The sequence below is a fragment of the Heterocephalus glaber genome, unplaced genomic scaffold, assembly GCF_053883595.1.
Source record: "Heterocephalus glaber isolate CG9 unplaced genomic scaffold, H.glaber_assembly_v1.0 deba00001733, whole genome shotgun sequence".
Classification (NCBI taxonomy): domain Eukaryota; kingdom Metazoa; phylum Chordata; class Mammalia; order Rodentia; family Bathyergidae; genus Heterocephalus; species Heterocephalus glaber.
Genome location: NW_028258444.1, coordinates 20,389,845 through 20,417,684, shown reverse-complemented (window position 1 = coordinate 20,417,684; position 27,840 = coordinate 20,389,845). Strand labels below are relative to the sequence as shown.

General features: G+C 47.4%; 1 protein-coding gene across 8 annotated transcripts in view; it reads left to right on the top strand.

Annotated features, from left to right (window-relative positions):
• Window positions 1-27,840, top strand: part of Galnt6 (polypeptide N-acetylgalactosaminyltransferase 6) — a 38,111-nt gene extending 10,271 nt beyond the window's left edge. For 7 of the 8 annotated variants that reach the window (XM_021243093.2, XM_013079080.3, XM_021243091.2 and 4 more), the window contains 10 exons: window positions 6,241-6,808; window positions 8,454-8,626; window positions 16,999-17,148; window positions 18,304-18,538; window positions 21,482-21,599; window positions 23,079-23,279; window positions 23,771-23,902; window positions 24,565-24,666; window positions 25,216-25,368; window positions 26,522-27,840. In XM_021243093.2, the coding sequence (XP_021098752.1) occupies window positions 6,306-6,808; window positions 8,454-8,626; window positions 16,999-17,148; window positions 18,304-18,538; window positions 21,482-21,599; window positions 23,079-23,279; window positions 23,771-23,902; window positions 24,565-24,666; window positions 25,216-25,368; window positions 26,522-26,635 (1,881 nt within the window). In that variant the 5' untranslated portion in view covers window positions 6,241-6,305 and the 3' untranslated portion in view covers window positions 26,636-27,840. Of the gene's footprint in view, window positions 1-433; window positions 1,164-6,240; window positions 6,809-8,453; window positions 8,627-16,998; window positions 17,149-18,303; window positions 18,539-21,481; window positions 21,600-23,078; window positions 23,280-23,770; window positions 23,903-24,564; window positions 24,667-25,215; window positions 25,369-26,521 lie in introns of those variants that run through there. The other variant, XM_021243094.2, reaches the window with a different exon arrangement.

Here is a 27,840-nt window from a genome sequence, read left to right as displayed (position 1 = left end):
TAACAGACAAACCTCATAGCCTAGAAATACAAAAAAATTTTGGGGGGCTGGGAATGTATCTCAGCAGCACAGCGCCTGCCTGGCAAGCACAAGGCCCTGAGTTCTATTCCCGGTACCAGAAAAAAAAGAAAAAAAAAAACTTTTTTATTTTGTTTTTGCAGTACTGGGGATTGAATCTAGGGCCCTCACACTGAGTCCATTTTTTATTTTTATATCAAAACAGGATCTCACTAAGTCATACAGGCTGGGCTCAAACTTTCAATCCTCCTCCCTTAGAGTGCTGGGATTACAGGCATTGATAAAATTATGTCATGAATGCATAAAATATATGGAAATAATGATCTATCATTTACTACCATAAAATATGTACAAATCTATTATAAAATAAATAATCTAAGTTAAAATTTATCAGAATTTATGCACACAAACCTGTGCATACATGGTACCATTTGAAGTCAAGAGAAGCGTAACAAATGTAGACATGCAGTATTAAATTACAACTGGGGCCTAGGCCTGTAGCTCAGTTGTAAAGTATGTGCTTAGCAGGAGTGAGGCCCAGGGTTCAACCTCGAGCACCAAATATAAAATAAGTAAATCAATAATGCATAAGGGCTAGGGATGTGGCTCAGTGGTAGAGTGCTTGTCTAACATACCCAAGGCCCTGGATTCAATCCCTAATATTATAAAAAAATTTAAGTTGAAAAAATAATAATTGCATAGATTAACTGCAGTATATCCTGCACTGCTGTAATAATTTTATAGTCACCCCCTATTGGCTATCATGGTAAGTGTTACACCCAGTGAGAGAGAACCAACCAGAGGCCGATATTAAATCCACACAGGAGTTTATTACCGGCCGGGACCCGAGCCGAGCATCGGACTTGAGCCTCGACTGGGGGTCGACAAACATGTTTTATACACCTTTGAGGCCAACAGTTCCTAGGCCCCCCTATGGGATAGAACTAGCAAAGCAAGCAAAAGGTACAGAAGCAGAACGTCCTGCTGTTAGAACATTAGTGAAACAATAGTTGATTAATTGTTGTTGCTAAGAGACTCTCTAAGGGGAGGAGGTTTCTAAGCTTCCTCCTTCTGAGTTCCTCTAAAGGGCAGGCAGGTGGGTTAAGCAGCAATATGGAGTCTGTCCTGCTAACAAGAGTCCTTCAGTAAGTACTGTGCATATCTGCTTAAAATGGCCCATGAAACTAATCATCTCCACATGAGATGTCCATCTCTGCAGAAAATTGAGTATCACAGCAAAAAACAAATTCTCATGGTCCATGGGTATTTTTCACTATCTATAATACATATAACACAGTAAATATGTATTAGTCAGCTGTTTATGTTGTCAGTAAGGCTTCTAGTGAACAGCACACTTTCAGTAGTTAATTTGAGGGGGATTAGGAGTTAAACTTTGATTTTCAACTGTGCCTCTAACCCCCATGCTGTTCAAGGGTCAACTGTATTTATAAAATATGAGTAGTATACTGTTGAAGGTCTTAGGCCAGGACTCTGGAATATGGTGGTAGGTGCCAGCTGTTGAGTTTAAAGCCGGGGCGGCTGTGGGGTTCTGCCGGTTTGAGAGAGTGGGGAATGACTCCCAGAACTGTTGTCCATGCTTGTGTGTGGACAAAGTGGCACCACGGCCTTCATCGGCACCCACTGTCATTGCTGCCCACTGTAGGGTGGGCAAGTAAGACAGTGTTGATGGGGTGCAGAGCCACTGGGAAGGCCCCTTTTCTTGAATTTTTCTCTTCTCTCCGCAGCCCCATGTTCCTTTTGGCCCACAGAAGTTTCTCTTTTAGTTTACTGTGATCAGTTATTGGCGTTTCCTTGGGGACTGAGAATTTATTTTCACCTTGGAGAAGGGAGAAAAGGGATCAGAAATGTTCTCTGAAAAGAATTAGGTCCAAAAAAGCTATGAAGTATAGTGTTGTAAAAAGAGAACAGCAGTTTTGTAGCTGTTTTTAGCCATACACTCAGGAATGGAGTACTTGCATGACTTCAGTTAGAGCTTGTGTAACCTTAATTTATTCCTCAGTTAAGGAACTGCAGTGGTCTCAGATTAGTCTTAGAAGGTTTTAGAACTACCAGTTATGATATACAGTAGATACAGACTCAGCTTCCTGTGTGACCCGAGTTGTAATCAATTTGAAGGCTTTGAGAAGCATTATACAAGTCCTTTGTAAAACTTAAGACCCATTCATTGATTCAGATAACAAGGATGTTTCGTAAATTACCTATTCTAGACAAGAACTCAACCACAGAGCTGTGCACCCAGCCCTGTAAATTACCTTTCTGAACAGTTTCCATGGGCATAAGATCCCCATTTCTGATGTATCATATTGTGTGATTACTTGAGTTTTAGTTGTTCTGTTAAAAAGTGTAATCATTTTGCATTCCTTTTTACACTGAAAAATTGTACTTTTCATTTTTGAAAATAAATACAACTATTAAAGCTTATTCTTCCTACTAATTGGGATACCTGGAATTGGGAGGGGTTGATGATTTTCTGCCTCGAACCCTCCCCCCAATGCATATCTAATTGGATTTTGAATAATTTTTTGATAAGATTTTAAAGAGTTGGTAGATTGTTTGGCATATGTGGGATTAAACAGTGTTTTGGGCCTTTTAGTATACTTTGAGTGTTAAAGAGTAGCATTGGTTTTCTTGAGTTCCAGTGTTTTAAAAAGTGAAATCACCTCAACCATTTGTTTCTATAGTGTTTTGTGCAATGAAAAGACGATCTGGAGAAGTGGCCTAGTATCACATCTAGCGCTTAAATTTCTTTACACTGGAAATAGATTTGTGAACTATGTTGCAAGCGTTTTTGGGATTTTCAAGTTGTAAATTGTACAAAACAAAGGTGGCTTTCTGGTAGAGAGTCAGCTTATCATTAGAGGGCAGTTGTGTAGTCACTATTACTTAAGAGATTTCTACTAAGTTGAAATAAACCTTAGAAATTTTCAGAGTAATTTTAATATTCAGTTGATTTTTTTTAATGAGGATTGAACTCAGTACCTTGCGCTTGCAAGGCAGGCATGGCACCACTGAGCTAAATCCCCGGCCTGATATTTTTCTTGTTATCTCCACTGTGCTACTATAAAGTATTCTCAGGGAAATAAGTTTTGCATGGACTGTGGCCACCTATCATTTCATTTTTAAAAAATTTTTTATCAGTCCATATTTGCAGTACGTGATTGCCTTCATTGTGGGGAATTTAGTGATTGGATAGTTTTTGTTCTGTAATATGTTTTACAGGTGAAAATGGCTGTTTATTAGTCTGTGACACAGGGTGGTTTCTCTTTCACCAGCCTTCTATGCTATTAAGCATGTAGTTAACCGTCAGCTGAAAACTTTTACTCCTTGGGTGAAATATGCTATCTTTCCCAGGAAAAACTTTTGAAATCTAGTCTTGGTTCTCTGCAAACATGAATGAGATGTACCAGGAGTTAAGGTTTGAAATGCTTTTATTTTACCAAGTGTAGGCCGTATAAGCACATACTGTAATAGAATAGTCTGAAATAGTTCTTAAGGATATGAGAACAAAAATATAATGTTCAGCCCTTAAGAGGCCAAGGCAGGAGGATTGCTCTGAGTTCCAGGCCAGCCTGTACTATATATCAAGACCCTGTCTCAAAAAACCCAAAACCAGGCCAGGGATTTAGCTCAGTGGTTCTGACGCCTGCCTCTCAAGCACAAGGTCCCAAGTTCAATCCCTGGTACCAAAAAAACAAACAAACAAAAAACCCAAAACCAAATAAAGTCCATTGTTGGTTGTGAATCAGCATCATTTATTAATTATAGATACGGCAAAGAGATGAAGATGCATTATCATTTTAGGCCAGTTGGCTAATGTTGCTGGATCTCATCTGTAAAATGAGGTTAAACTCTATCTGGAGGGATGAAAACCTTTCACCATAGGAATTTTCTAAGTCCAAAAGTCATTCATACTGGAACACATTCACTGCAGTGAGACCCTGCCAGTGGTTAGTTGCTTCCTTTCAGCTTTTTTTTGGTACCAGGGATCAAACTCAGGACCTTATGCTTGTGAGGCAGGCATGGTGCCACTGAGCTAAATCCCCGGCCCTTTTTTTTTTTTTGAGACAGGGCTTCACTACGTAGTTCAGGCTGGCCTTGAACTCACTATGTAGCCCAGGCTGGCACTGAACTCATGGCGACCCTCCTGCCTCAGCCTCCCGAGTGCTGGGATTACAGGTGTGTGCCGCCACACCCAGCCCACCTTTTCAGCTTCTGGTTTTTAATCTTCTTACTCTTCTTTTTTACTTGGAGACTTAATACATAATTTATGTTTTTCATCCCAGCTAACCTGTAAACCTTTCTCTTTCATTATTTTCATTGGTGGAGCCTAGCATCTTTTTTTTTTTTTTTTTAATACCCGGGATCGAACTCAGGTCCTTAGCTTGTGAGGCAGGCGGTGGAACCACTGAGCTAAATCCCTGGCTCTAGCATCAGTTTTGACCCTCAGTAAATACTTGTTGAAATAATGTAACCCTTACATCTCATTTATTTTACTTGGTGTTCATTTCATGGACTAATCTTCCTAACTAGAGTTCCTTGTCCTGTGATCCTTCCTGTTGAAGATTTTGCAGTGATTCCCTATTTATCTGATGCAGATTTCTTCTGATTTCCTGAGAAGTCCATAAACTTTCTGTAAAGGGCCAGATGGTAAATATTTTTTGTTATGTGGGTGATGGGCAGTCTCTGTTACATTGTTTGGTTGCTTTTTTTTTTTTTTTTTTTTGGTTGCTTGTTTTTACCAACCCCTCCCTCTAAAATATGGGTAGGGCATAAAGAATAATAAGACCACCAGCAGGCACCATTCACTTCCAGAAAAAACACTTTAAGTGTAAGTCCCCTAATGTCCCTCTCTAAACCCATACTTTTTAAACTCTCTCTTCAGAAACTTTGGGTTTGGGTTGTTTTGTTTTGGTTTTGTTTGTTTTGTTTTGTTTGTGACTGGGTCTTGCTATGTAGTTGAGGCTGGTCTTGAACGCACTATGTAGCCCAAGCTGGATCTCGAACTCATGGTGATCTTCCTGCCTCAGCCTCCCAAATGGTGGAGTTATAGGCATGTGCCACCAGGCTTGGCTTCAGAAACTTTGGTTTTTTTGTTTCTTTAGTTTCTATGGATGGGACATGGTGCCTTCTCATATCCCCAGCCCTTTTTCCTTTTTAAAATAAAAATAAATATATATAATTTTGAGAAGGGCCTAAGTTGCTAAATTGCCCAGATTGAATCAGGCATAGTGGCTTATGCCTGTAATTCTAGCACTCCAGGAGGCCGAGGCAGGAAGATCACACGTTCAGGTTCTACATGGACAACATAGCAAGGCCCTATCTCAAAATAAAAAGTAAAAGGAGTGAGGATAAAGACCCTTGGTTAAATCCCCAGTATCACAACAAAAAGTAAAATAAAATTTAAATTTAAATTGCCCAGGCTGGGCTCAAACTTGCAACCCTCCTGCCTTTGTGCCCCAACATGCTGTGATTACAGATGTGTACTACCATGCCTGGCTCCTTTATACATTTACATTTGAATTCATAAACAATATATTGTTTAGTTTTTGTAGGTTTCAAATTTTCTGTAAATCCAGTCACATTGTATGTGTCTGTCTGCAACTTGCTTTTTCACCCAGTGTTACATCCGAGTGGTTGCATCGAGAAGTGGCTCTTTGTCATTGCTGTAGAGAACTCCATGGCATTGATATTTCATACTTTATTTATTCATTCTACTCTTTTGTTTTTGTACCAGGGATCAAACTTAGGATCAGGTGCTTGCAAGGCAGGCGTCAGTACCACTGAGCTACATCCCCAGCCCTATTCATTCTACTCTTGATCAACTTCTTTTCCAGGCTCCTGGCTCATATGCACCAGAGTTTATCAAGGATGTAAAACTATGAGTGAAGTGGCTGGTTCATGTGTTTGTTTTAGATTTTACTTATTAGCACCAAGTTGTTTCCCAAAGTGGTTATGTCAGTTAAATCTCTTCTTGTAGAGTCTCAGTGTTGCAGTGACCCTGAATCCACAAATGTCAGAGTCTTAGAACAGGAAAGAAACACCTAGTCCGGTTTCCGCAGCTTACAGAAAAAGAAAATTTAGGCACATTGACAGTGTGAAGGTGACGCCACCATTCAGAACAAAGCCTAGACCTGAGCCCCAACCCCAAGCTCCTCTCCGCCTCTGCCTTGCCTCATTTCTCCCTTATCCTTCCCTTCTCAGGCTGAGGCCCCAAGCTCTTTCTAAGGTCAGGCCCAGGACTCAGAACTGAGCCTGCTGGGATCCCCATGTTGTGGAGGATGAGGCTCCTCCGCAGACGCCATATGCCTCTGCGCCTGGCCATGGTGGCCAGCATCTTCATGCTCTACCTCTTCATCCGGCAAAAAGATGAAAGCAGCAGGGAGCAAGTCACAGAGAAACCATGGCTGAAGTCCCTGGTCGGACAGAAGGATCATGTCCTGGATCTCATGCTAGGGGCTGTGAACAACCTTAGAGATTCAATGCCCAAGCTCCAGATCAGAGCTCCAGAGGTCCAGCAGCCTCTGGACTCCATAAACCAATCTTGTCCTACTGGGTTCTACACCCAAATTGAGCTAAAGCCTTACTGGGAACGGCCACTACAGGACCCAAACAGCCCTGGGGCAGATGGGAAAGCATTTCAGAAGAGTGAGTGGACCCCCCTGGAGACCCAGGAAAAAGAAGAGGGATACAAGAAGCACTGCTTCAATGCCTTTGCCAGTGACCGGATCTCCCTGCAGAGGGCCCTGGGGCCAGACACCCGACCCCCTGAGTAAGTAGCACTCAGAGCCCCGGGGAAGGCCAGGGATTTACCAGAATTGTGGCCAGCCAGGCTGTGGCCACAGGCCAAGTGCCAGGAACAAAGCTGAGGGGGATTTGAGAACACAGGCAAGGATTTTCTTTAAGTTTTTTTTTCTTTCACTGACCACCTGGCCTGATCATAGAGACTGCAGTTTAGGAATATTATGGATAGCCCAGAGGCCCAAGAGACCTGTGAAAGTGAAACACAGTTATGAAGGTGACAGCATAAAAAAGGAAGTCAGGACTTGGGACCACGATCTGGCACAGGGGCACCTGGGAGGGGCTGATACCAGCCTGTGGATCCAGTGGCCTTGTCCTCTGCTGAGGTCTGCCCCACAGACTATGGACTCCCATGCCGAGCTGTTGGGAAAGGGAACATTTCCTGATCACAGCCCTGATAGTCAGAAATATCCCCACACCACCTGTTTTTCTCCAGTGAAGCCCCCAAGGCCAGGAAGTCTTTCCAGCCTTTATTTGAAGCTGTTTATATTCTCAGATTTGGGTAACGAAACCAGCACTTTAATCTCTAAGGTTCTTCCATCTTACTCGAAAGCTGCTACAACCAGGGCTTCTCTGACTTGGACCAAGTACACTGGTCGTAGACTAAGGAGCCACTTGGAGTTATTGGGAGCTCCTAAGCCGAGACTGGCACTGGGTGTGGGCAATGAGGAGGAAATGGGGTATCTCTTTGGAAGCTCTGTGCAGTCTTTAACCAACAGAGGAAGTGTAGAAAGGGTGTTAGGCACATAACTCCTTGAGATCCAGGATCACCACCTGAGTTTGAGGGTCTAGGTGGCATTGTGGCCAATGCCACAGAGCGGCTGTTGGAGCGATGAGGATGGAGGAAAGACTGCAGGAAACTGACTGTGATGGTGGAGTCAGACTACAGGGAGTTGGTGAGGAAATGGACAGTGAGGAACTGTAAGTTACAAAAGAGCCTTTTCCTCACATTGAGTATGGAAATTGTAGTCACTTTTCTCAGATGTTAGATTTGCCTTTTATTACCTACCCCCTGGGACCTCTAGATTGAGTTACACTTTATGTAGTGTACATATTACAGATGAAGAGTCAACCCTGGGGACTCCTAGCCTGATAGCAGAGACCTGATGGCAGAGGGGGTGGGGAGCCTGAGCCTCACTGCCGGAGCACAAAACCAGCTCTGGATTGGGGCTTGGTGTTGAAGTAGGTTCAGTAAAACCTGTACAGAGGTTTAGAGGGGCTTGTAGGGAGTCAAAGACAGGAAGCAGCTGCTCCCAACTGCAACAGCTGTCTCAGCTTCCTCCACTGGCTGCCCACACCCCAATGCCTTCTCTGCTAGGGAGCTCCCAATAACTCCAAGTGGCTCCCGGTTCTAGGCAGTAATACTTTGGTCTAAGTCTGAGGAGCCCCAGCTGGGGTAGCATTAGATTAAGTTGGGGGCACCTTAAAAATTGAAGTGCTGGTTTCACTGCCCAAGACTGAGGCCATAAACAGCTTCAAATTAAGGTTGGAATGACCATGTAGGCTGATAGTTCAGAGGAATGGAAGATGATTTGGGGAAGCTTCAGACAGAGCTCTTCCCACACCTGGAACTCTCAGGGACCTAGGGAGCAGTGCATATACTTTTGTCTTTCCAGGTGTGTCAACCAGAAGTTCCGACGCTGTCCCTCACTGCCCGCCACCAGCGTCATCATTGTGTTCCACAATGAGGCCTGGTCCACACTGCTGCGAACAGTGTACAGCGTCCTACACACCAGCCCTGCCATCTTGCTGAAGGAGATCATACTAGTAGATGACGCCAGCACTGATGGTGAGGCCAGTGGGGCCCTGAGGAGGGCCTGGGGTCCCGTGGGCACTCTGGGGAGGAGGGAAGGTTCTTACAAAGGATTGGGCCTGTTGCCTGTGTCACACTTACCATAAAGGCCAGAAGGAAGAAGGCAGGCAGGGGACAGGCAGCAAGCCTGGACTTGATTCACACTTCACCCAAGGAGATCCAAGAACTTACCGGCTTTGGTCTTCCTGAGAGCTGCCAAGTCCAACTTCAAGTGAGAAATGCTGGGGAGGTCAAGTCAGAAGGCAAGGCCTTCTCCTGTGTCCTCCCTACCAGTCCGCTCTTATGCTCCTGCTGGCTCCACTTAAGCTCCTTTTTGCTGTGGTTGTTAATAAGTAAGGCTGCTCCCCCAACTTCCACCTGTCAGTCAGGACTGAGTTGCACCTGGCATGACCCAGGCACAAGGAGTGCCGTGACAAATAGACACACTGCCCTGAAAAGGCTGCCAACCCTGACAGGTCACTGGTGTGGCCATAACACACATCCCTCCCATATGAAAGGGCATGGACTTGAGAGTCCACCACCAGGAATACAAGTCCCGGCTCCGACTCCTTCTAGCTTTGTGACCTTGGGCAAGCACTTAATCTTTCTCTTTTGAAAACTGAGGACAGTTGACTTCTTTATATGGCACATGAAGGGTCTGAGATAGGTGATCAATGAGATAATTTATGTGGCAGAGTAATTGGCATAGAGGAAAAGCGCCATAAGCTTAAGTTCGGTTCTGTTCCCTGTATAGGAACAGTATTCCATGGGAGTATGTAGCCAGAAGGGTTTTTTCCTACTTGGCATGTCTAGGACTGGTCCACAGTCCAGGCCAGATTGAAGCTGGCCCGAAAGGATAAGGGTCTAGGGAAAGAAGAGTGGATGAAGGGTGTTCCTGGAACAGAGACCAACATAAGCAGAGCGCTAGAGGCACGAATGTGTCTGCTGGGGAGTCTGGTGTGGCTGAAGCTTAGGTTTCCGATAGGAAATGAGATTAAATAGATGCTGAATTAGCATTCACACCAGGCTAAACATACTTAGAAAGAAATGAGGAGACTGGGGATGTAGCTTAGTGGTCAAGCACTTGTCACGCATATGTGAGGCTCTGGGTTCAATCCTCAGAGCTGAAAGAAACAAAAGAAAAGAGGAGTCGCTGAAGGTGTTAAAGCCGGAGAATGACCTTGTTTCAGAAAAATGGCTGCTGTGGAGGAGAGTAACTGGCAGGTACAGAGGCAGAGGATGCAGAGAGCAAGTTCTTAGAACCACTTGAGAGTCGGGTGATAGGCCAGAGCTAGGAAGGGGGCTGTGGGACTGCCATACTGATGTACTTGGACTTCCCAGGAGCTGAACCCTGCTCCCAGGTGGCACATGGTGCCTGAGGTACCTGTGCCCAAGCTCCCATATTAAGGGCAGAGACTAACTCCACACTCCCCTGCTGACATCCAGGGCCACTCCTATGCAGCTGCTGCTTCTCCTTACCTTCCCCAGCCTCCTCCTGCCCTGGGGCTCAGGGATGATGCTGGAGAAGAACCAGGACATGAACACTGTTGAGCCCATTACTTCAGGGAGCTCACATTTGCCCAGGGTAGACAGACTCTTGCTGGCATGGTGGTGCAAGCCTGTGATCTCAGCACTCAGGGAGGTTGAGGCAGGAGGATCACCCTGAGTTCAAGGCCAGCCTGGGCTACATAGCAAGATCCTGTTTAAAAAAAAAAAAAGACAGACTCTTGATAGCACTCACAAAGCAAAGGCAAGTATCAGGGATCCAGTGGAAGGATCTCATGAACAAGAAATGTGTACGTCAATCTGGAACTGGAGGGGCAGAGATGAAGCGGGTTGGGAGTGGCCTCAAGGGATTCTGAGTAGCAGTAGAGTGGTTACCGGAGTGCAGCAAGTGTATCAGCTACCTCCTCTCAAACTGGGCCCTTCTGTGCCCTCGCTCCCCCCAGCCCTGTACTATCCCTCTTCCCCTGAACCTCAGGTGGCGGGAGTTCTCTGTCGCTTTCACCATCACCCAGAACTTGGTGAGTCCTTAAAGAGCAAGTGCCCATTTGGGCAACTCCTCCGACCAGGGTAGACAAGTGACATTCCAGGCTGGTGCAGGAAGCGTCCACAGGGCAGAGCAGCCTGTGCCTAGCAGAGTAGGATTTGCAGTAACCCAGTCACCCCTCCAAAGGACCTGCTCCTAGCAGCCACCCAGCATGTGTTCATATTCTCTCTAGTTGTCTCCCTCTTGTCACCCTGGATTCCTTCTTAAGGCCAATTCTGGCATCCCTAAATCACCTACCTGCCTGACAAACCTGAACCCGGCCCTCTTATTTTTCTGGGCCCTAGACTGCTTTGAGAATCCACTGAAAGCTACCCTCCTTTCCCTAGAGTAGGGCACACTGGCCCACAACGATATGCAACACCCCATTTTCCCAGGTAATTCCAGGGAATTTTTTTTTTTTGAGACAGGGTCTCTCTATGTAATTCAGGCTGGCCTCAAACTTGCAGCTATCCTCCTGCCTCAGCCTCTGGAGTGCTAGGATTAAAGGTGTGCACCACCACGCCCAGCAATTCCAGGGAATTTATGCATTCTAGAATAAAAAACCCTCCCAGGAGAATTCTCAGACTCTAGAGATACTTTAAGTGCTGTTCAGTTCAGTAGGGAAAGGAAAACACCCTCAGATCCATGGTCAGAAATCTCTTCAGCCCACAGCAAGATACAGTTTCCTACCCAGTTGACCATCTGATCAGATAACTGGCTCTCCTTATACACACACAAACAAGAGCTGTGTCTCTGCTGAAATCCCAAGTCCCTGCTTTCTGCTCTCCCATCAGGCCCCCTGCAGCAGCCCAGTGACTGTGAGGATATGGGCATTTGATGCTGGGGCCAAGGGGAGGGGGCCCAGTGCCAGGCTGGGGACTTAGGGTTTCCCACCACAAGTCAGACCCAGGGCATAGGGTTCACTCCTGAATGGTCTCTGTCTTCTTAGAGCTAACTTTTTTAGTTGGAAAGACAGAAAATAAGTAATTTAAAATAATAAAACAGTGGACCTTTGACTTAGGAACTCATTTAGTTCGAGAGGGCTGGTTGTAACTCAAGTGGGTCAGTTGAAGGCCCAGGCTCTTCTACACAGCCTTCAAAGTCTCTCTCCTGTACACAGGTATATCTCAAAGTCCTTAGAGAGATATTGGCCCAGGATTTCTCAATTAACCCACACTGGAAAGGTTGTAATGTTCCTTCCAGAACTCTTTGAGGATTAAATCTGTATCTGAGACCTCTGGAAGCACAAGCAGCCAGCATTCAGGTCGTAACTCAAGACTTTAGTCCGAAGTTAAAACTAAAATTCCAGTCATAACCCAAGTTGTTTGTAGGTCAGGGTGGTCATAACTTGAGGGTCCACTGTAATTGCTATGGAAAAATTGAAGGTAAACAAAAGACAGAATGTGTGTGCTAAGCTAGTGAGTAATTAGGGAGCTCCTTTAGCAAAGTAGCCACTTTGTTCTTCACAGAGGAACAACCGGTGCAAAGGCCCCAGGGCTTGGTGTATTAATGGGGTGGGGGAAAAAAAGCTAGCATTGCTGAAAGGAAGTAGGCAAGGAAACAGAAAGAATACTGCTACCAAATGAGTTTAGAGAGACGAGTGGAACGGAATCATGGGAATTTTGTAAGCAATAGGCTGTGTTTGGATTTTTCACATGTGGCATAAAATACACATCATATAAAGTTTACCGTCCTCTCCAAGTGCGCAGTTCCTCCTAAATACATCCATTCTTGTGCAAGCATCACTGCTGTCCATCTGCAGAGCAGTTTCATCTTTCTGTATTGAAATGCCATTTCTGTTAAACCGCAGCCCGGGGTCCTCCCCTGGCCTGGCATTCTGTACTCTCCTTTCTGTCTCTGTGAATTTGATTACTTTGGGTCCCTCATAGAGGTGGAATCAGACAGTATTTGTCCTTTTGGGACTGGCTTCTTTCACAGTTATCTTCAAGACTCATCAGTGTTACAGCATCTGTCAGAATTTCCTTCCTTTTTAAAGCTGAATAATGTTCTATTGTATTTTGCCACATTTTGCTTATCCATTCATCTATTAATGGACATTTAGATTGTTTTCACTTGTGGCTCTTATGAATAATATTGCTATGAAGGTGGAAGATGAAATATCTGATTTTTAAAACTTTTTACACAGGGTCTCACTGTGTAGCACAGGCTGGCCTGTGGTGTGCCACCACACCCTGCTAAATATGTTTTAATTCTATGTATTTTTTCTTAAGGAAACGTCATACTTGTTGGATTTGCTTTTAAGTGCTTTTTTATCTGTATTTTTTCTGGTGGTGGTGATGCTGGGGATTGAACCCAGGGCCTCATACATACTAGGCAGACAAATGCTCTACTATTGAGCCACATCTTCACCCCTTTTTATTTGAGACGGGGTCTCACTCAGTTGCCCAGACTAGCTTCTAATTTGTGATCCTTCTGCCTCAGCCTTCCAAGTACCTTGGATTACAGGTATGGACCACACACCCATATTATTTTAAACCACTGTTAGTGCTGAGCATGGTGGCACATGCCTGTAATTCCAGCACTCAGGAGGCTGAGGCAGAAGGGTCACTGTGGTTTGAGGCCAGCCTGAACTACATAGCAAGACCCTATCTCAGAAAAGCAAAAACAAACAAATAAACAAACCACTGTTAGTGAAATGATCTGATTTACAATTTTAGTTTCAGGAGATAACTGCTATTCTCTGTAACTGTATGTCAAAAATAGACTGGGGAACTGGGCGTGGTTGCACACGCCTATAATCCCAGCACTCAGGAGGTTGATGCAAGAGGATTCCAAATTTGAGCCCAGCCTGGGCAGTTTAGCAAAACTCTGTTTTAAAGTAGAAAAATACAGAAACTGTTAGGGATATAGCTCAAGGTGAAGGCCCTGGATTCAGTCCCCAGTACTGCCAAAAATGAAGACAAAAACACAAACAAAGACTAGAGAGAGTGATGTAAAGTTGAGACCAAAAGACTATGACCTTGGAGGTGGACAGTGAACTGGCTATACTTGCTGATGTATAAAAGAGGGCAGAGTGAGTCGGGAAAATCCAGCATTAGGGCAGCTGAGGGATGCTGGTGTCATGAACGGATGTGGGGGTCTGGGAGGCTGGTGGGGTAGTAGCAAAAGTTCTGTTTGGAGCATGTTAGGTTTGCAGTTCTCTTGGACACTTAAATGAAGATGGATGGCAAAGCCGGGGAGCAGCTGCATCTAGATGGGACCGAGGGAGGCCTGTGTGTTATGGGTCACCACTAGCTTGTGGACTTGAGTTGTGTGGAGTGAAGCTAAGCTGGAGTAGTGGAGTACTGAACCCAAATTAAAAGGCTGTCATCTGAGGGAGGTGAATGAACTTGCCTGTCTCCATGCTCAGCTCTGCCATCTTCGGTTCTGGTTCCTATGTCCAGTGGGCTCACGGGTGGGACAGCGGAAGGAGTAATGGGGAAGTTTCTTAGGGGAGTTGTCTTGCACCCCTAGAATGGCCTGAAGCCTGGAGCTGGTACCTTTTGAGCTCAGAATCCCAGGTCCATCCAGCCTAGCCACTTGAGACATGAAGAAAGGTGTGGGAGAACTTTGTAGAGCTCAGGCTCCCCTGAGGGGCACGATTCAGTGCTTCTTAGTCTCTTACCACAAAACCCACTTCCTGTGACATTTTGTCCCTGGGCTATCTCTACTACCATGGGCTTCCTGTGAGCAGAATTAAGCTAGTTCTCAGGGGAAATGTCAGCCACACTGAGAACATGAAGCTCTTGGTTGGGGCTCCTCCCTCCCCTCTGTCAGAGCCAGCACTTGGGGCTGTGGAATCTATGGGCTCCTTGGGGTCTGACACATGGGCAGAGCACCAGCAGAGGTTTGTTGAGTGGCTTCTGGGCTGAAGCTGCATAGGAGGCTAATTTTGACTCCTGAGGCCCTGGCTCCAGAGGCAAGAGGTGTCAATTCTGCAGTAAGATACAGCCCACAGTGACTGCCTGAAGAATTCCACATATAAGTCCGCACTGGGTTGGGAGCTCTTGTCTATCCAGAAAAACCAAAGAAGAAAAAAAAGGAGAAGAATTTCTTTCCCGTGGGGCTCCACTCTCTAGAGCAGTGACCAAAAGAACAACCTGACAAAGTCCCTTTCTTGTTTTCTCTTCCCGGGGCCTCACATGTGGCCAAGTGGCGAGACCTTTAGACGACAGCCTACTTTGCAACATATGTACGTCAAGTCCTGGCCGTGTGGCCTCGTTGCTCCTGGGGGAAGGAGGTGACACAGGCTGGTTAGGGCCTGCATGTGCTCTTTGCACTTGCTGTGACCCTGGGGTCATCACTCATAGTTTTCCATCTATTAACATCCTGGGGACCAACCATACTCCCTGTGCCACAGAGTTGTCACCCTCCTCTAGAAGATTAAAGTAGGAAGTCAACATGAAAGCACCTCGCTCAGTAGCTGGCATACCAAAGGTGCTCAAGTGTTCAGAGACAGGACGCACATGTGCTTGTGTGTATGAGATCATTGGCAACCCACTGAATTGATTTTAGGGTCCGCAATTGGTAACACACTGTTCTCAGAGCAAGGGCTAAATACTAGGCTGATTGAACAGTCTGAAATGGAAGGGACATACAGTACACATGTGTCATACCTGCCCTCCACCTCTGAAATGATCACCAACTCCATTCTGCATAGTTGAGAAAAGAACAGATAAACCAAAATAGTGGTTAATAAAACAAGATTTGGGCTGGCTCTGTGGTGCATCCCTATAATCTCAGCACTCAGGAGTCTGAGACGGGAGGATCACCATAAGTTCAAGGCCAGCCTGAACTATGAAATGAGACCCTGTCTCAAAAAACAAGATTTGGAATATGTTTCAAGATGAATCCTTCAAAATGGAGCTATTTTCTAACGTCTTAAGATTTGGGGTTAATACCGTGGTCATTAGGGAACTCTTAGTCACAGTAGTGAAGAAAGGCCACTCTGAGTGTCACCACAAAGGTCCTGAGGGTTGGCACGTGCATGGGGCACAGAGACTGCTGGCGGGGCTGAAGAGGAGTGAGTGGGAAGGAAGCAGACTGCCCCTCTGGAGAAGGCGCTGGCAGTCTCAGCAGAGATGCTGTCTTTTCAGAAGGCTTTCCCCGCCACCCTCAAATGGGAGTGGTTGGTCCTCTTGCGCCAGGGCAATTTGTTCCTTAGGAAAAATGATTGCATGGCCAGTGCTCACCACTGTATGCTGGCCTCCAGCACTGTGCCTGGCCTGGGCAGGCACTTAGTGCCCAGGGCTTGTTTTATTTTCTAAGTGCTGAGAATTGAATCAAGAGCCCTGCACTCTACCACTTGGCTACATACCCAGCCCCTTTAAAAATGTAATTTATCCAAGCATGGTGACCCATGCCTGTAATCCCAGCCTCTGGGAGGCTGAGTGTCAGAGAATCACAAGATCAAGCCCAGTCTCAGCAACTTAGCAACTTATCGAGAACCTGTCTCAAAAATGTGTGTGTGTGTGAGTTAAAAGCTGCTTAGCTTGTTTTTATCTTTTAAAAACTGCATATTCAGAAGAGGTGGGGCTGGGGATTTAGCTCAGTGGTTCCGCTGCCTGCCCAGCAAGGGCAAGGACCAGAGTTCGAGCCCCAGCACCAAAAAAAAAAAAAAAGTGCTAGAAGAGGTAATCAAAGGAGGGATTCAGGCCAGGGATAAACCTCCTACGAAGAAGTCAGCCTCTGTGTGTACTTTACCAATCAAACTTGCTCTGAAGAGTGTGGGAAACAGAAAAGATAGACACTGGGCAATGACTGTGCACCCACCAGGTGTGAGAGAGAAGGAAGCTTGAAAGGCAGCTCTGAAAGAAGTGCCTGAGAGGGTGGAAAGCTAGGGCGTCTGAGCATCTGAGATCCTTTGACAGAAGTTTGGACTTGATTTGAGACCAAAGAAATACAACTCTCAGGTGTGTCTCGGATGATAAAGAAGGTGCCTCTGTAATCAGGAGCCAGCGCTATGGAGCTAGTGTCCTGGCAAGGGGATTCTGGCCACGGGCAGCGCTTCTTCTTCATTCCACTGTCCTCCCCTCTCCTCCTCCCTATATTACCACCTTTTTTTGGTTTTGGTTTTTGTTTGTTTGTTTGTTTGTTTGTTTTGAGACACGGTCTCACTGAAATTGCAGCAATCCTCCTGCCTCAGCCTCCTCAGTGCTCGGATCACAGGTGTTTGTCACACACCCGGCTACCTTTGCCTTCCATTCCTTCTGGAAGGGCTCAGTATAGGTGGTGTGGGAGGGTTGCCGTTCGGGGGAGCTGAGAAGCACCTGGGCTGGGTGCTCACCTCGGATGAGGCTGCAGCAGTGCCGGCCTGCAACAATGGCCCTATCCCTTCCAGAATACCTGAAGGAGAAGCTGGAGCGGTACGTGGAGCAGCTGCAGATTGTGAAGGTGGTGCGGCAGGAGGAGCGGAAAGGGCTGATCACTGCCCGGCTGCTGGGGGCCAGTGTGGCGCAGGCAGAGGTGCTGACGTTCCTGGATGCCCACTGTGAGTAGGAGACACCCACCCTGGCACCCTGAGACTTGTGTCACCTGTCCCTCTCCACCCCCCGGCAGAACCAAGACCACCCTGTTGTGTTGCAGGAGGGAAGAAGGCTTGGGAGCTTCTCCCACTTCTACCCCTTCCTTCTCCCAATGTAGGGATGTTTTGTCAGGTGGCACACATGGCCCTACATCAAGTAGTGGGCCCAAATTCCTGGGAGTGTACTCTGGAGTGACAGACGAGTGTCCCTCCCCACCCGTACCTTATTCTGACCTCTGCCCCTCAGACAGGCCTCCTGCCACCACTGGGAACTGGTGTGCATTGGGCTTTCCTGTAAGGCCATGTGGACCCAGCAAGACCTCCCTCCTAACTAAAACCAAAACAGCTCCCCACCATGGTCGGGGGAAAAAATAACTATTCCTTAAGGGCTGGCAGTGATACACATTGGGGAAAGCTCTTGACTCGGAGTGAGAAGCCCTGGCTCCCATTCTGACCCTGTTACTCACTGAGCCTCACTTTCCTCGTTTGTAAAATTGGAATGAGGCTGGGCATGGTGGTGCACACCTGTAATCCCAGCTCTCGAGAGGCTGAGGCCGGAGGAGTTCAGTGAGTTTGAGGCCAGCCTGGGCTACATAGTGAGACCCTGTCTCAGAAAAACCAAACAAAGGAATGAGAACACCAACCTTATTTACCTACCACAGTTATTACTCAGGAGCCCAATGAAGTAATATATGCAGAAGTTCATTGAAAATCTCAAAAGATAGAAGAATGTAAGGGACTCTTTTACCATTGGAGCTGAATCTTGAGATCCAAATCCTGGGAAAGGGAACACCTCCTGAAATCCACACATAAGTGGGGAGCTGGCCCTGTGGGTGAGGCTGGAAGTACTGAAGATCTGTATCCTGGCCCTTCCCTGTGCTTCTGGGTCATTGGAGTTGGCCATGTTCCCCCTCCCCGCCTCCATTTTCCTTTCCAAAGCAGCCTCCACCTTTCAGGGGAGTGGGGGCAGGCGGGTTTCAGATTGCTGTCTGTTCCCTACAGCTGTGGAGCTAACCAGGGAGTAGGGGAAGGTTCCTCTGATCCTCCTGGGTGCCCACCAGGTGGGACTTGGGTCAGCTGTGGGCAGGGCCTAGACTGCTGCCCCTTTGTCTGGGCCTGCAGGTGAGTGCTTCTATGGCTGGCTGGAGCCCCTCCTGGCTCGAATTGCTGAGGACCAGGTGGCAGTGGTGAGCCCAGACATCGTCACCATTAACCTTGACACCTTTGAGTTCTCCAAGCCCATCCCCGGGGGCAGAGTCCATAGCCGGGGCAACTTTGACTGGAGCCTGACCTTCGGCTGGGAGACTCTACCTGCACAGGAGAAGCAGAGGCGAGAAGATGAGACCTACCCCATCAAGTAAGGATCAGCTTGGCCTCCGAGACCCCAGCCCCACCCAGTTCCAGGGACCTGTGCCATCCTGCATCAGAGTTAATCGGTGCTCTTACCCGGCAGTTGACGTTTAATTTAATCCGCACTCCTAACGAGGCAGGTACTGTAGAACAGGCATGTGGCTCAGTGATAAAGCACTTGCCTAGCATGGGCAAGGTGCTGGGTGTGATGCCCAGTACTGCAAGACAAAAACCAAACCGAAACAGGTGAGAATACTGAGGTTCATTCATAATGATAAACAATTGATCTCAGCTCATGGCAGAGTGTGGACACTCATCCCTGATCCCTGTCTGGCCCAAAGCCTTCACCACACTGCCTCACCCTGTAACAGCTTGATCTTGTTCCCTCATTTGCTGCGTGTCAGGCTTTACGTACTGTATCTCATTTATTCCTCCCCACTCCTGGAAGGGGCGACCGCTGCTCACAGAGCAGGTGAGAGACGGTGCTTGTAATAAGTAGGAGCGGTGCTGCTCCCAGGTACCGTCTGTGGAAAGACTCAGAACACATTAAGAGAAAATAGATACATTTTCTGCAGTCTGTAGTTTGTTGCAGTTGCCCTGAAACTTTTTCAGTAAAGGACTGGAGAGTAAATCTCAGGCTTTGCCAGGAAAAGTCTGTTGCATGTTTTTCTTTGTTTTTGTTTTGTGTTGAAAATATGAAAACCATTCCTGCTGCAGAGCCCTGTAAAAACAGGCACAAGACCTGGTTTGGCTGGAACCTGGAGGGTGGATAGTTGGAAGTTAATCCACTGTTTGAAGTGGACTTGGCTTGCCTTCCTCACACCAGGGCTGCCCTGTCCTCTGCAGATGGTGTTGGTGGTGTTCCAGGACGCAAGTCTACTTTAACTGTTATCTCAGACCAGCTGGGTTGGGAAGTGAATTTTATAGTGTCCTGTGACTTCAGACTACGTGTGCCACTGTTTTTCTGTATGGCCAGGAAACATTATGGATCAATGAAACATACGTTAGGAATAGAGGGAAGCAGGGGATGGGGATACAGTGGCCAGAGATGACAAGAAGGACTTGAAAGGAAGAGAAGTTTATGGTTCCTTCTCCTCCACATGCCGAGAAGCCTAAGAAATACTGCCCAGAGCTTCAGGCGGGTGCCACGGAGAGGAATCCTAAACAGCCAGCTGCTCTGTCTGCATTAGCAGAGGAGAGTGAAAAGAGAAGGCAGGAGAGGAAAGAAACTGGAACTTCCTACTAACTCTCCGCTTAGGTCATATATGCCTTTTGTTTTGAATGTGCAGCAACAAAGTCCCACCCCCAGGCCAGGGCCAAGCGCACAGCAGCACAGTTAGGAATGGGTCCCCTCAGTGACAACCCTGGTGCTGACATTAAAGAGCCACACAACTGGAGGACAAAGCTCCAGTGTTTGAGGGATGAATTTGCTCCTTGGTTCAAACATCCTGGGAGCACACATGGCTTGCCCAGGACACCTCACATTGTGGCTCACCAGGAGCACTGTGGGTAGTAGCCTCCCACTGTCTAATCTGAAAAGGAGGCTAAGCAGAGAGGTGGAGGACCCAGGAATCCCAGAAAGTAGGCCAGGGAATACAAGGTGTTTATTGGCGGTTGCCTCTAGGTTGTGCTGTCCAATGAAGTTCCTCATGTAGGGTTATCCTCATGGCTAATTTGTCAGTGGCTTCCCAGGCTATAAGACCTCTCAAAGAGGAGACAGGCCCTGGGGCAGGGTTAGGAGGCTCCCCCAAAACAAATTAGCTTGAAGTACCCATCTGGAGCCCCAGGACTCCCTTGAGCCTCACTGGGTGCTACTTGGGCTGGCTTGCAACCCCTGACAGAGGACAGAACCAGCAACCAGAAGCCACCCTGGGCATGAGGGTTTCCCAAATGAGGTTCCTTCTGGAAAGTAGCTACAGGAGTCCACTTCAGGGAAACGAGAGCAGCCATGAGGTCAGGATCCTGTGAAGTCGCCTTGACAGATAATCCAGTGAACGTAGATTGAACCCCACTCTGTTTCAGGCACCTTCATAGGTTCTGAGGTTACAAAGTTCAGTATCTTTTTGCTTGGTTGTACCTTATGAAGTCACTCACTGAAGGCCACAAAGCCCTATTCAAGCCAGCCTGGCTCAGACACAAGCCAGCAGCTAGGGATTATGTACCTCCTGCCTGCCTCTGCCCTCTCCACCCCCCCCCACACACACACACCGTCTTCCATTTTGTTTATCCATCCTCTGGTCTACTTAGGTACCTTAACCCTTAGCCTAGCCCTTCTTATAACCACCATGATATCTAAATTCTATCACGGGAGATGTTTTTATCAATTTATCCTGCCTTTTTCTGAAAGCCAGAATCCCTTTATAGCCTCCTAAATGTTCCCTGTGGTCCAAACATTGAGTTTAATCTTCCTTCCTTCCTACAGGGCTTTCAGGAACACCTCTTATCACTTTGTCCTCCTCAAGGCGACTGGCAGCTTTACCCCAAAGCTTAAGATTCTCAGGCCCCTTAAACAGCTGAAGGGCCCCAGACCCTGACACAGAATGGGGTCAGCCCTGCTGATGACAGACGTTCGTGGCTTGAGTACTGCCTACTTTCAAACACAGCTTCACATAGTTTCTGAAAATTGAGTATCTACTCTGCTCTAGTGTCACTGCTCCCCAAAAGTAGACAATGAAACTTTCCCCTCCACTACTAGACTGTGTTCTCAGCAAAGGAGGTTGTTCTTGTCGGTTCCAGATGCCCACCACGCACCATGGGCCCTCGTGGCTGGTGTTTCCTACATTTCTCAGTCGAGTGAATGAATGAATGCCTTTTAGAGGCCAGAAACAGCAGTTACATCTCTCCTTGACCTGGCCGTAGAAGGAAAAGAGGATGTAGCTTTGTGAACAAGTGACCTGACGGAAGGAAGGCTGCCCGTCCCAGGAACATGCTTCTCCCTCTGTCTCTCTAGATCCCCGACGTTCGCTGGTGGTCTCTTCTCCATCTCCAAGTCCTACTTTGAGCACATCGGTACCTATGATAATCAGATGGAGATCTGGGGAGGGGAGAACGTGGAAATGTCCTTCCGGGTGAGAGAGAAGAGGGCTTTGTGGGGAATCACAACATCCAGGAGGCAGCAGGAGCCTCAGGGATGTTACGTCTGAGACTGAACTTGAAATGGTGACTGTTTCCTGTCATGGCTCTGCCCTTCTGCTCCTTTCCCTGTCCATGGCAATAGAGCTCTGGCCATTAGATTGAATCACTTAGAAAAATTAGTGGGCTGAGGGAACAACTAGTTTCCCAGAGGGAAAGAATAATAGGGGCTATTAAGGACTGGACATCTGGAGATTCTTGTGAAGTCTATGGGAAAAGGGTTAGGGTGAAGGTAGAAACTGGTTAGTAACAAATCACTATCCTTTTTTCAACAGTCAGTGTCCCCTTCCCAGGCCAAAAGACATATGCCCAGGTTGCATTTGGATTGTGCTCAACAAGCTCTTCATTACCATGGGACAAAGTGGTAGCCCAAATTCCGGTGGACAGCAGAACTCCAAGGGATTCCAAGAATTAGGCAAATCAAGATTAAGTCAGGAATAAAAGATTGCTTTTCCATGAAACCTCCACAAATGCCCAGGCCAGGGGAAAAGTAACATATAAATGAGCTCATGTATAAAGTCACCTCTCACAGTGTCTTGTGCATATCAAGCATGTAATTGATATCTGCTGATACTATGACTACGTACTTCTATGTTGCCATACTAAAACGAATAACCCATAGTTCCCAGTAAATCCCGGAAGAGAGCAGGGAAGGATGTCACAGACCTGTCTGCTGTCCTCCTACAGAGGAGGGCCACCCGTCAGTGACCATAATTTCAGGTGTTCTCATTCTAGGTTCCTCAGCGAGCTTCTGATCTGTTTTTAAGTCTCTCTCCTAGGAAACTGGCATGCTAAGGGCTCAAGTGACTGCCACAGCCACCTGACAATTAACTCTCCATGTGATTAACTAACACACTGATGCTCTGATTTGGGGGAGCTTGGGTTTCCAGTGACATCTGGGTGAGCTGATAAAAATCACATTTCCAAGTTGGGTTTGGTGGCACATGCCTGTTTTCCCAGCACTCTGGAGGCTAAAGCAGGAGGATTGCTGCGAGTTCAAGGCCAGCCTGGGCTGCATAATGAGTTTAAGGCTGGCCTGAACTACATAGCAAAACCCTGTCTCAAAAAAAAAAAAATCGCATTTCCAGATCAGAAAGCCAAGTGACCAGAGCTCAGAGTAGATATATAGCTCAAAGGTAACCAACTGTCAGTTCTCTAACATGGGCCCTGGTCCTCAGGACTCTGCTAATCTGCATTTGCTGAAACTAGAGTAAACCGACATCAGAGAGCCTGGGATGGTGAGGTTACGGCCTAGGAAGAAGCCCAGTCATTGTCCCTTTTCCATGGAGAGAGAGTAGCATTTGCCTGAGTCGTTGGACCTGGGGTCCAGCATCCTGGGAACCGAATAGAGGTGCTTCGGGGGAGATTGTCCCCGCACCTTCCTGAAGGCCCCGCCCTGTCTCCTCTTGTGTCAGGTGTGGCAGTGCGGGGGCCGGCTGGAGATCGCCCCCTGCTCTGTGGTGGGCCATGTGTTCCGTAGCAGGAGCCCCCACACCTTCCCCAAGGGTACCAGTGTCATTTCTCGCAACCAAGTCCGCCTGGCTGAGGTTTGGATGGATGACTACAAGAAGATTTTCTACCGAAGAAATCTGCAGGCAGCAAAGATAGCCCAAGAGGTGAGAGAAGTGGTGTTTGGATGAAGAAGAAGTACAGAATCTCATACTTTGGTCAGGGGCCTAAGGACAGGGACCCACCCATCTCCACCTCCCAGAGCCCTGTGAGCTCAAGCCCTTGGGAGGGCCTTGGGTGTATAGATCTTGAAGGCTAAACAAAGAAGAAAGGAACCTTCGTTGGTCCTACCTGGGAGGGGAGAGGAGGGAAAAGCGATTTAGAGAAAAAGAACCTCTTAAAGGAGGAATGGCTCTGATAAGCTAGAATTGGGGAGCTGGGATCTGCATGGGAGTCATGGGAGATGAAGGAGCTGGTGGGGGTATGAGTGGGGGCTCCCCAGCCAATACCAGTCTGGGACTAGATGGGAGGCAGAGCCAGTAGCTCCAATGGGGTCCTGAGCAGGAATAAGAAGGAGAGGAAGTGGTATTGGGAGCTCTGTGCTATGTGGCTGGAAGGTCAAGACTGTGGAATTTAGAGGTGCTGGCTTGATTGGCAGAAATCCTTTGGTGACATTTCGGAACGACTGCAGCTGAGGGAACAACTACACTGTCGTAACTTTTCCTGGTTCTTGCACAACATCTACCCAGAGATGTTTGTTCCTGACTTGAATCCCACCTTCTATGGAGCTGTAAGTTTGAGAACTAATATGTCTACCTATCATCACAGCGTCCGCTGTAGAAGTTAAAGACCGCCTACCCTACCAATGAATGGCAGTCAATAACTGACTTTTACTTGCCACCATTTTTTATTCAGGAAGGGGATGGAAGGGCCATTTTGGGGATTCTAGAGATAGCTTAAAAATCTGACAAGGAAAACCACCCTTAAGCAGTGATTTTCAAATGTTGGTATGTACCAGTCACCAGGAGAGCATGTTGAAGTCGACTCTTGTGCCTCATCCCCAGAGTTTCTGATTGAAGATTGGGATGGGATCTGAAAATCTGCATTTCTGCCAAGTCCCAGGTGACGCCAACAGTCTGGGTATTATTCTTTGAGAACCACTGCTCTAAGGAAAGTCCCATGTGCTGAAGTCTTCTTCCAAGGAATGTAGGGTCCTGAGAAGTTTCCCATCTTATCCCCATAGGTGTCCAGTCCTGTCCTTCTCAGGCTGAGGTACTCTACACCTCACTTTGCTATTCACGTCAGGCATCGGGATTAATGAACAGGAGAGGAAAAACCACAGAAGGGAAACCCAGCCGTGCAAATTTGTTCCAATGTGGTTGGCCCCATAACACAACTAGGAATCTCCCAGCTGTGCTATCCTGGTTCCCCTATCTACTTACCTTTCTGCAGATCAAGAACCTTGGCATCAATCAATGTCTGGATGTGGGTGAGAACAACCGTGGAGGGAAGCCCCTCATCATGTACTCCTGCCATGGCCTGGGCGGCAATCAGGTAGACAGCCCACCCATACCAGGCAGGCAAGTCTAAGAGAAGGCTGACTCTTGGGCACCTCCTCTCCTCATGGGCTCCCTTCCTGTGCCCTAAGTAGTCCTTTCCTGAGGCCTAGGATGGAGGACACCCAGAAAAGGAAAAGGAGGTACCATCCCTACCTCGGGAAGTTTCAGGAAGTATGAGTGGGACTACATGACACAAATAGTCTGATGTCTCAGTTTGGGACAGAGTGAGCACTGACATCAGAGCTGGTGCTGGAGAGTGATGGGAGGGAGCACTTAATCAGAGAAGGCTCACTGGAGGAGTCCAGGGACTGGGTGATATTTATGGGTGGGAAATTTGTTCTCTCTATATATAGACTTATTCTGATATAACCAGATATGGTACACATCATGATGGCAAAACAAAAGTTACAAAAAATCTTGGCATGGCCACATTCACTTGCTTTATTCCATCTGTGGTTGGCATTTTAGGACAAGTGGCTTTGGAAGGTGGTGGGAAACCTCCCTTTACCTGTTCCTGAGGTTCTTGTCTTATCTTGACTTCCAGTACTTTGAGTACACAACCCAGAGAGACCTTCGTCACAACATTGCCAAACAGCTGTGTCTACATGCCAGTGCTATCACACTGGGCATCAGGAGCTGTCACTTCACTGGAAAAAATACCCAAGTGCCCAAGGATGAGGAATGGGAATTGACCCAGGTGAGTCAGTTGCCCAGAGAGCTTAGAATTAAGCTGGTTATGGTGGTGCACACCTATAATCCTACTTGGGAGGCTGAGGTAGGAAGATGGCTGTGAGTTCAAGGCCACCCTGAGCTACATAGCAAGTTAAAGTTGGGCCTGGACTGCATAGGAAGACTCTTTCAAAACAAAAGAGGCTTGGAATCAAGACCCAGAGGCCACATTGGCCCCTTCCTTATTCTCTGTATCTTCTGCCTGGGACACAGTGGGGGGATTAGGGCCATGTAATGGTGAGTGGGCTTGGTCACAGCAGGTTCTCAGGACTTGAATAATAATATTTGGTGTTGACTGGTTCTGGCTGATATAAACACGGGGCCAGAAAGTGTGGCCCACACCCAGTTCTACCATGGCACAAGCATTTTTTTTAGAATTTGTCTTAGCATTTTTAGATTGAACCAAAGTCGATAATTGCAAAGGGTTATTCATGGTTCCTGCCTGCGTCTGTGTGGCATGTGCAAAGTGAGGCAGTCATATGCATTAGCTTGGTTATTCTTTTAGGGGCTCTTTCCAAATAGGCAGTGCCCCATTTCTACAAATGAGCCAAATAAAGCCCAACAAGCTTGTGACTGGCCCAAGGTCCATCACTAGGAAACAGCAGGGTGGGAGTCAGACTTCGGCAAGTTGGACTTGAAAGCATTTGCATTTTCCACAGTCCCACACTGCCTCAGCGTATACATCACTCCAAAGCACTGAGCACAAACTCCATTCCACTCAGGAAGAAAGCCTAGCCTTGAGGATACAGGGAAGGGAGGAGTCAAAATATAATCAAATACACAAAATGGGGAGTGGGCAACAGTGGCCTCAGGTCTTTGAACCTGGCAATCCAGGAGGCCTTGAAAGCATTTTTCTATTAGCCATGGTCTTGCTTTCCTCTACTTGCCTTCCAGCCACTCAGGCTAAAGCCGTGGGTGGGGAATTGGCACGAGACACAGGGGGAAACTTAGGAATGCATCTCTCAGAGTGTCTGCATTCCAGGGATGGAATTAGAAGTATCCTCTTTGTGCCTTGTTAGGCTTCCTTTGTCTGTGTGTCTCCTGTCTCAACCCACTCCACCCCTCAGTAGCACTGTTAGAGGTCTGCAGCCCAGGCTGACCCTTTGCTGTGTTGTTTTTAGGATCATCTCATCAGGAACTCAGGATCTGGTACCTGCCTGACATCCCAGGACAAAAAGCCGGCCATGGCCCCTTGCAATCCGAGTGACCCTCACCAGCTCTGGCTCTTCGTCTAGGCCCTCGATCATCCCCACTGTAAGCTCCCCTTACCCTCCAAGTCCTCTCAGGAAGCAGGATTGCCGATGTCTGGGAACCTGATCATCAGTCCTCTGTAGGCCTTCAGGATGCATTTGTAAACCACATGGATGTCAAGGCAGGACCTTCTTGCCCCTTGCAACAACTCGGCCCATTTTCTCTCCCCCACACTGATAGAAGAGAGTATGTGGACACACCTAAAGCTTTCCTTCTGTTCTTGAACCAAAGGCCTCCAGAGCAGAGGGCAGCAACCCGGAGGTCAAGAATACCTCTGCAGCCTTGTCTTGAAGCCTTGGTCAGCCAAAGCACCTGCAGAATTTTGTGAAATAGTGTGATCTAAGACAGGGTTTTGAGGTCAAAGAGACGCTCCCCTGCTAATACCTGGTATGTAAAACTGATTACAGTTTACAGAAAGCACCCAGTTAGGTGTCCTTTATCTTATTTAATTTGCACAATAATCTTGTGAGAAAGACAGGATGAGAACTACTGTGTCCATCTTACAAGTAAGAGAGCAGAGGCAGAGAGAGGTAAAGTAGCTTGTCTACAGTTGCAAAGTAGTGGCTGGTTGAAGCTGGCTCTGAGGCTCAGTCTTCAACACTGAACCATGACTCATTACACTTTGCCACAAGAACACTAGGCAACTGGCCGGCAGTTTCCCATTCCCTCTTTGTCCCGTTCTGACTTTGGAGGTTCTGTCAGTCCAGTCGAGGTTAACAAGAGTCCTGGCAAGACTGAGGAAGCAGAGACACTGGGAAGTCAAGCAAGACTGATCCCATCTGCTGTGCTTGCATGAAGTTCTGGTGGGAAGCAGACCCGATGTATGTACCAGCTGTTCTCCAAGCAAGGTGAACTGGACTCCAGTGCACCTGGCTGCTTTGTCTGATAGAGCTCCCCTTGTCTGGAAGAAAACTGAAATTCTGTCCAGGTCTTTTGATGTCAGTAGCAGGCTGTGACCACATGAGGGTGCCCTGGGACCACCTCTGCCTCCTGTTCTCACCCAACATGGCAAGAGGCCCCTGGGAGCCTTCAGCACTCCATAAAGGAGACACTCTGAGGTGCCCCGGCCAAGGGGAAAGGAGAAAGTGGCCAAGACAGGACCTGGAGTGGGAAAAGGAGAAAGTTCTACCTCTGAAGAGAAGAGTTGGAAATGGGAACCCAGTGGAAATAAAGGTTTTATGGCATTGGT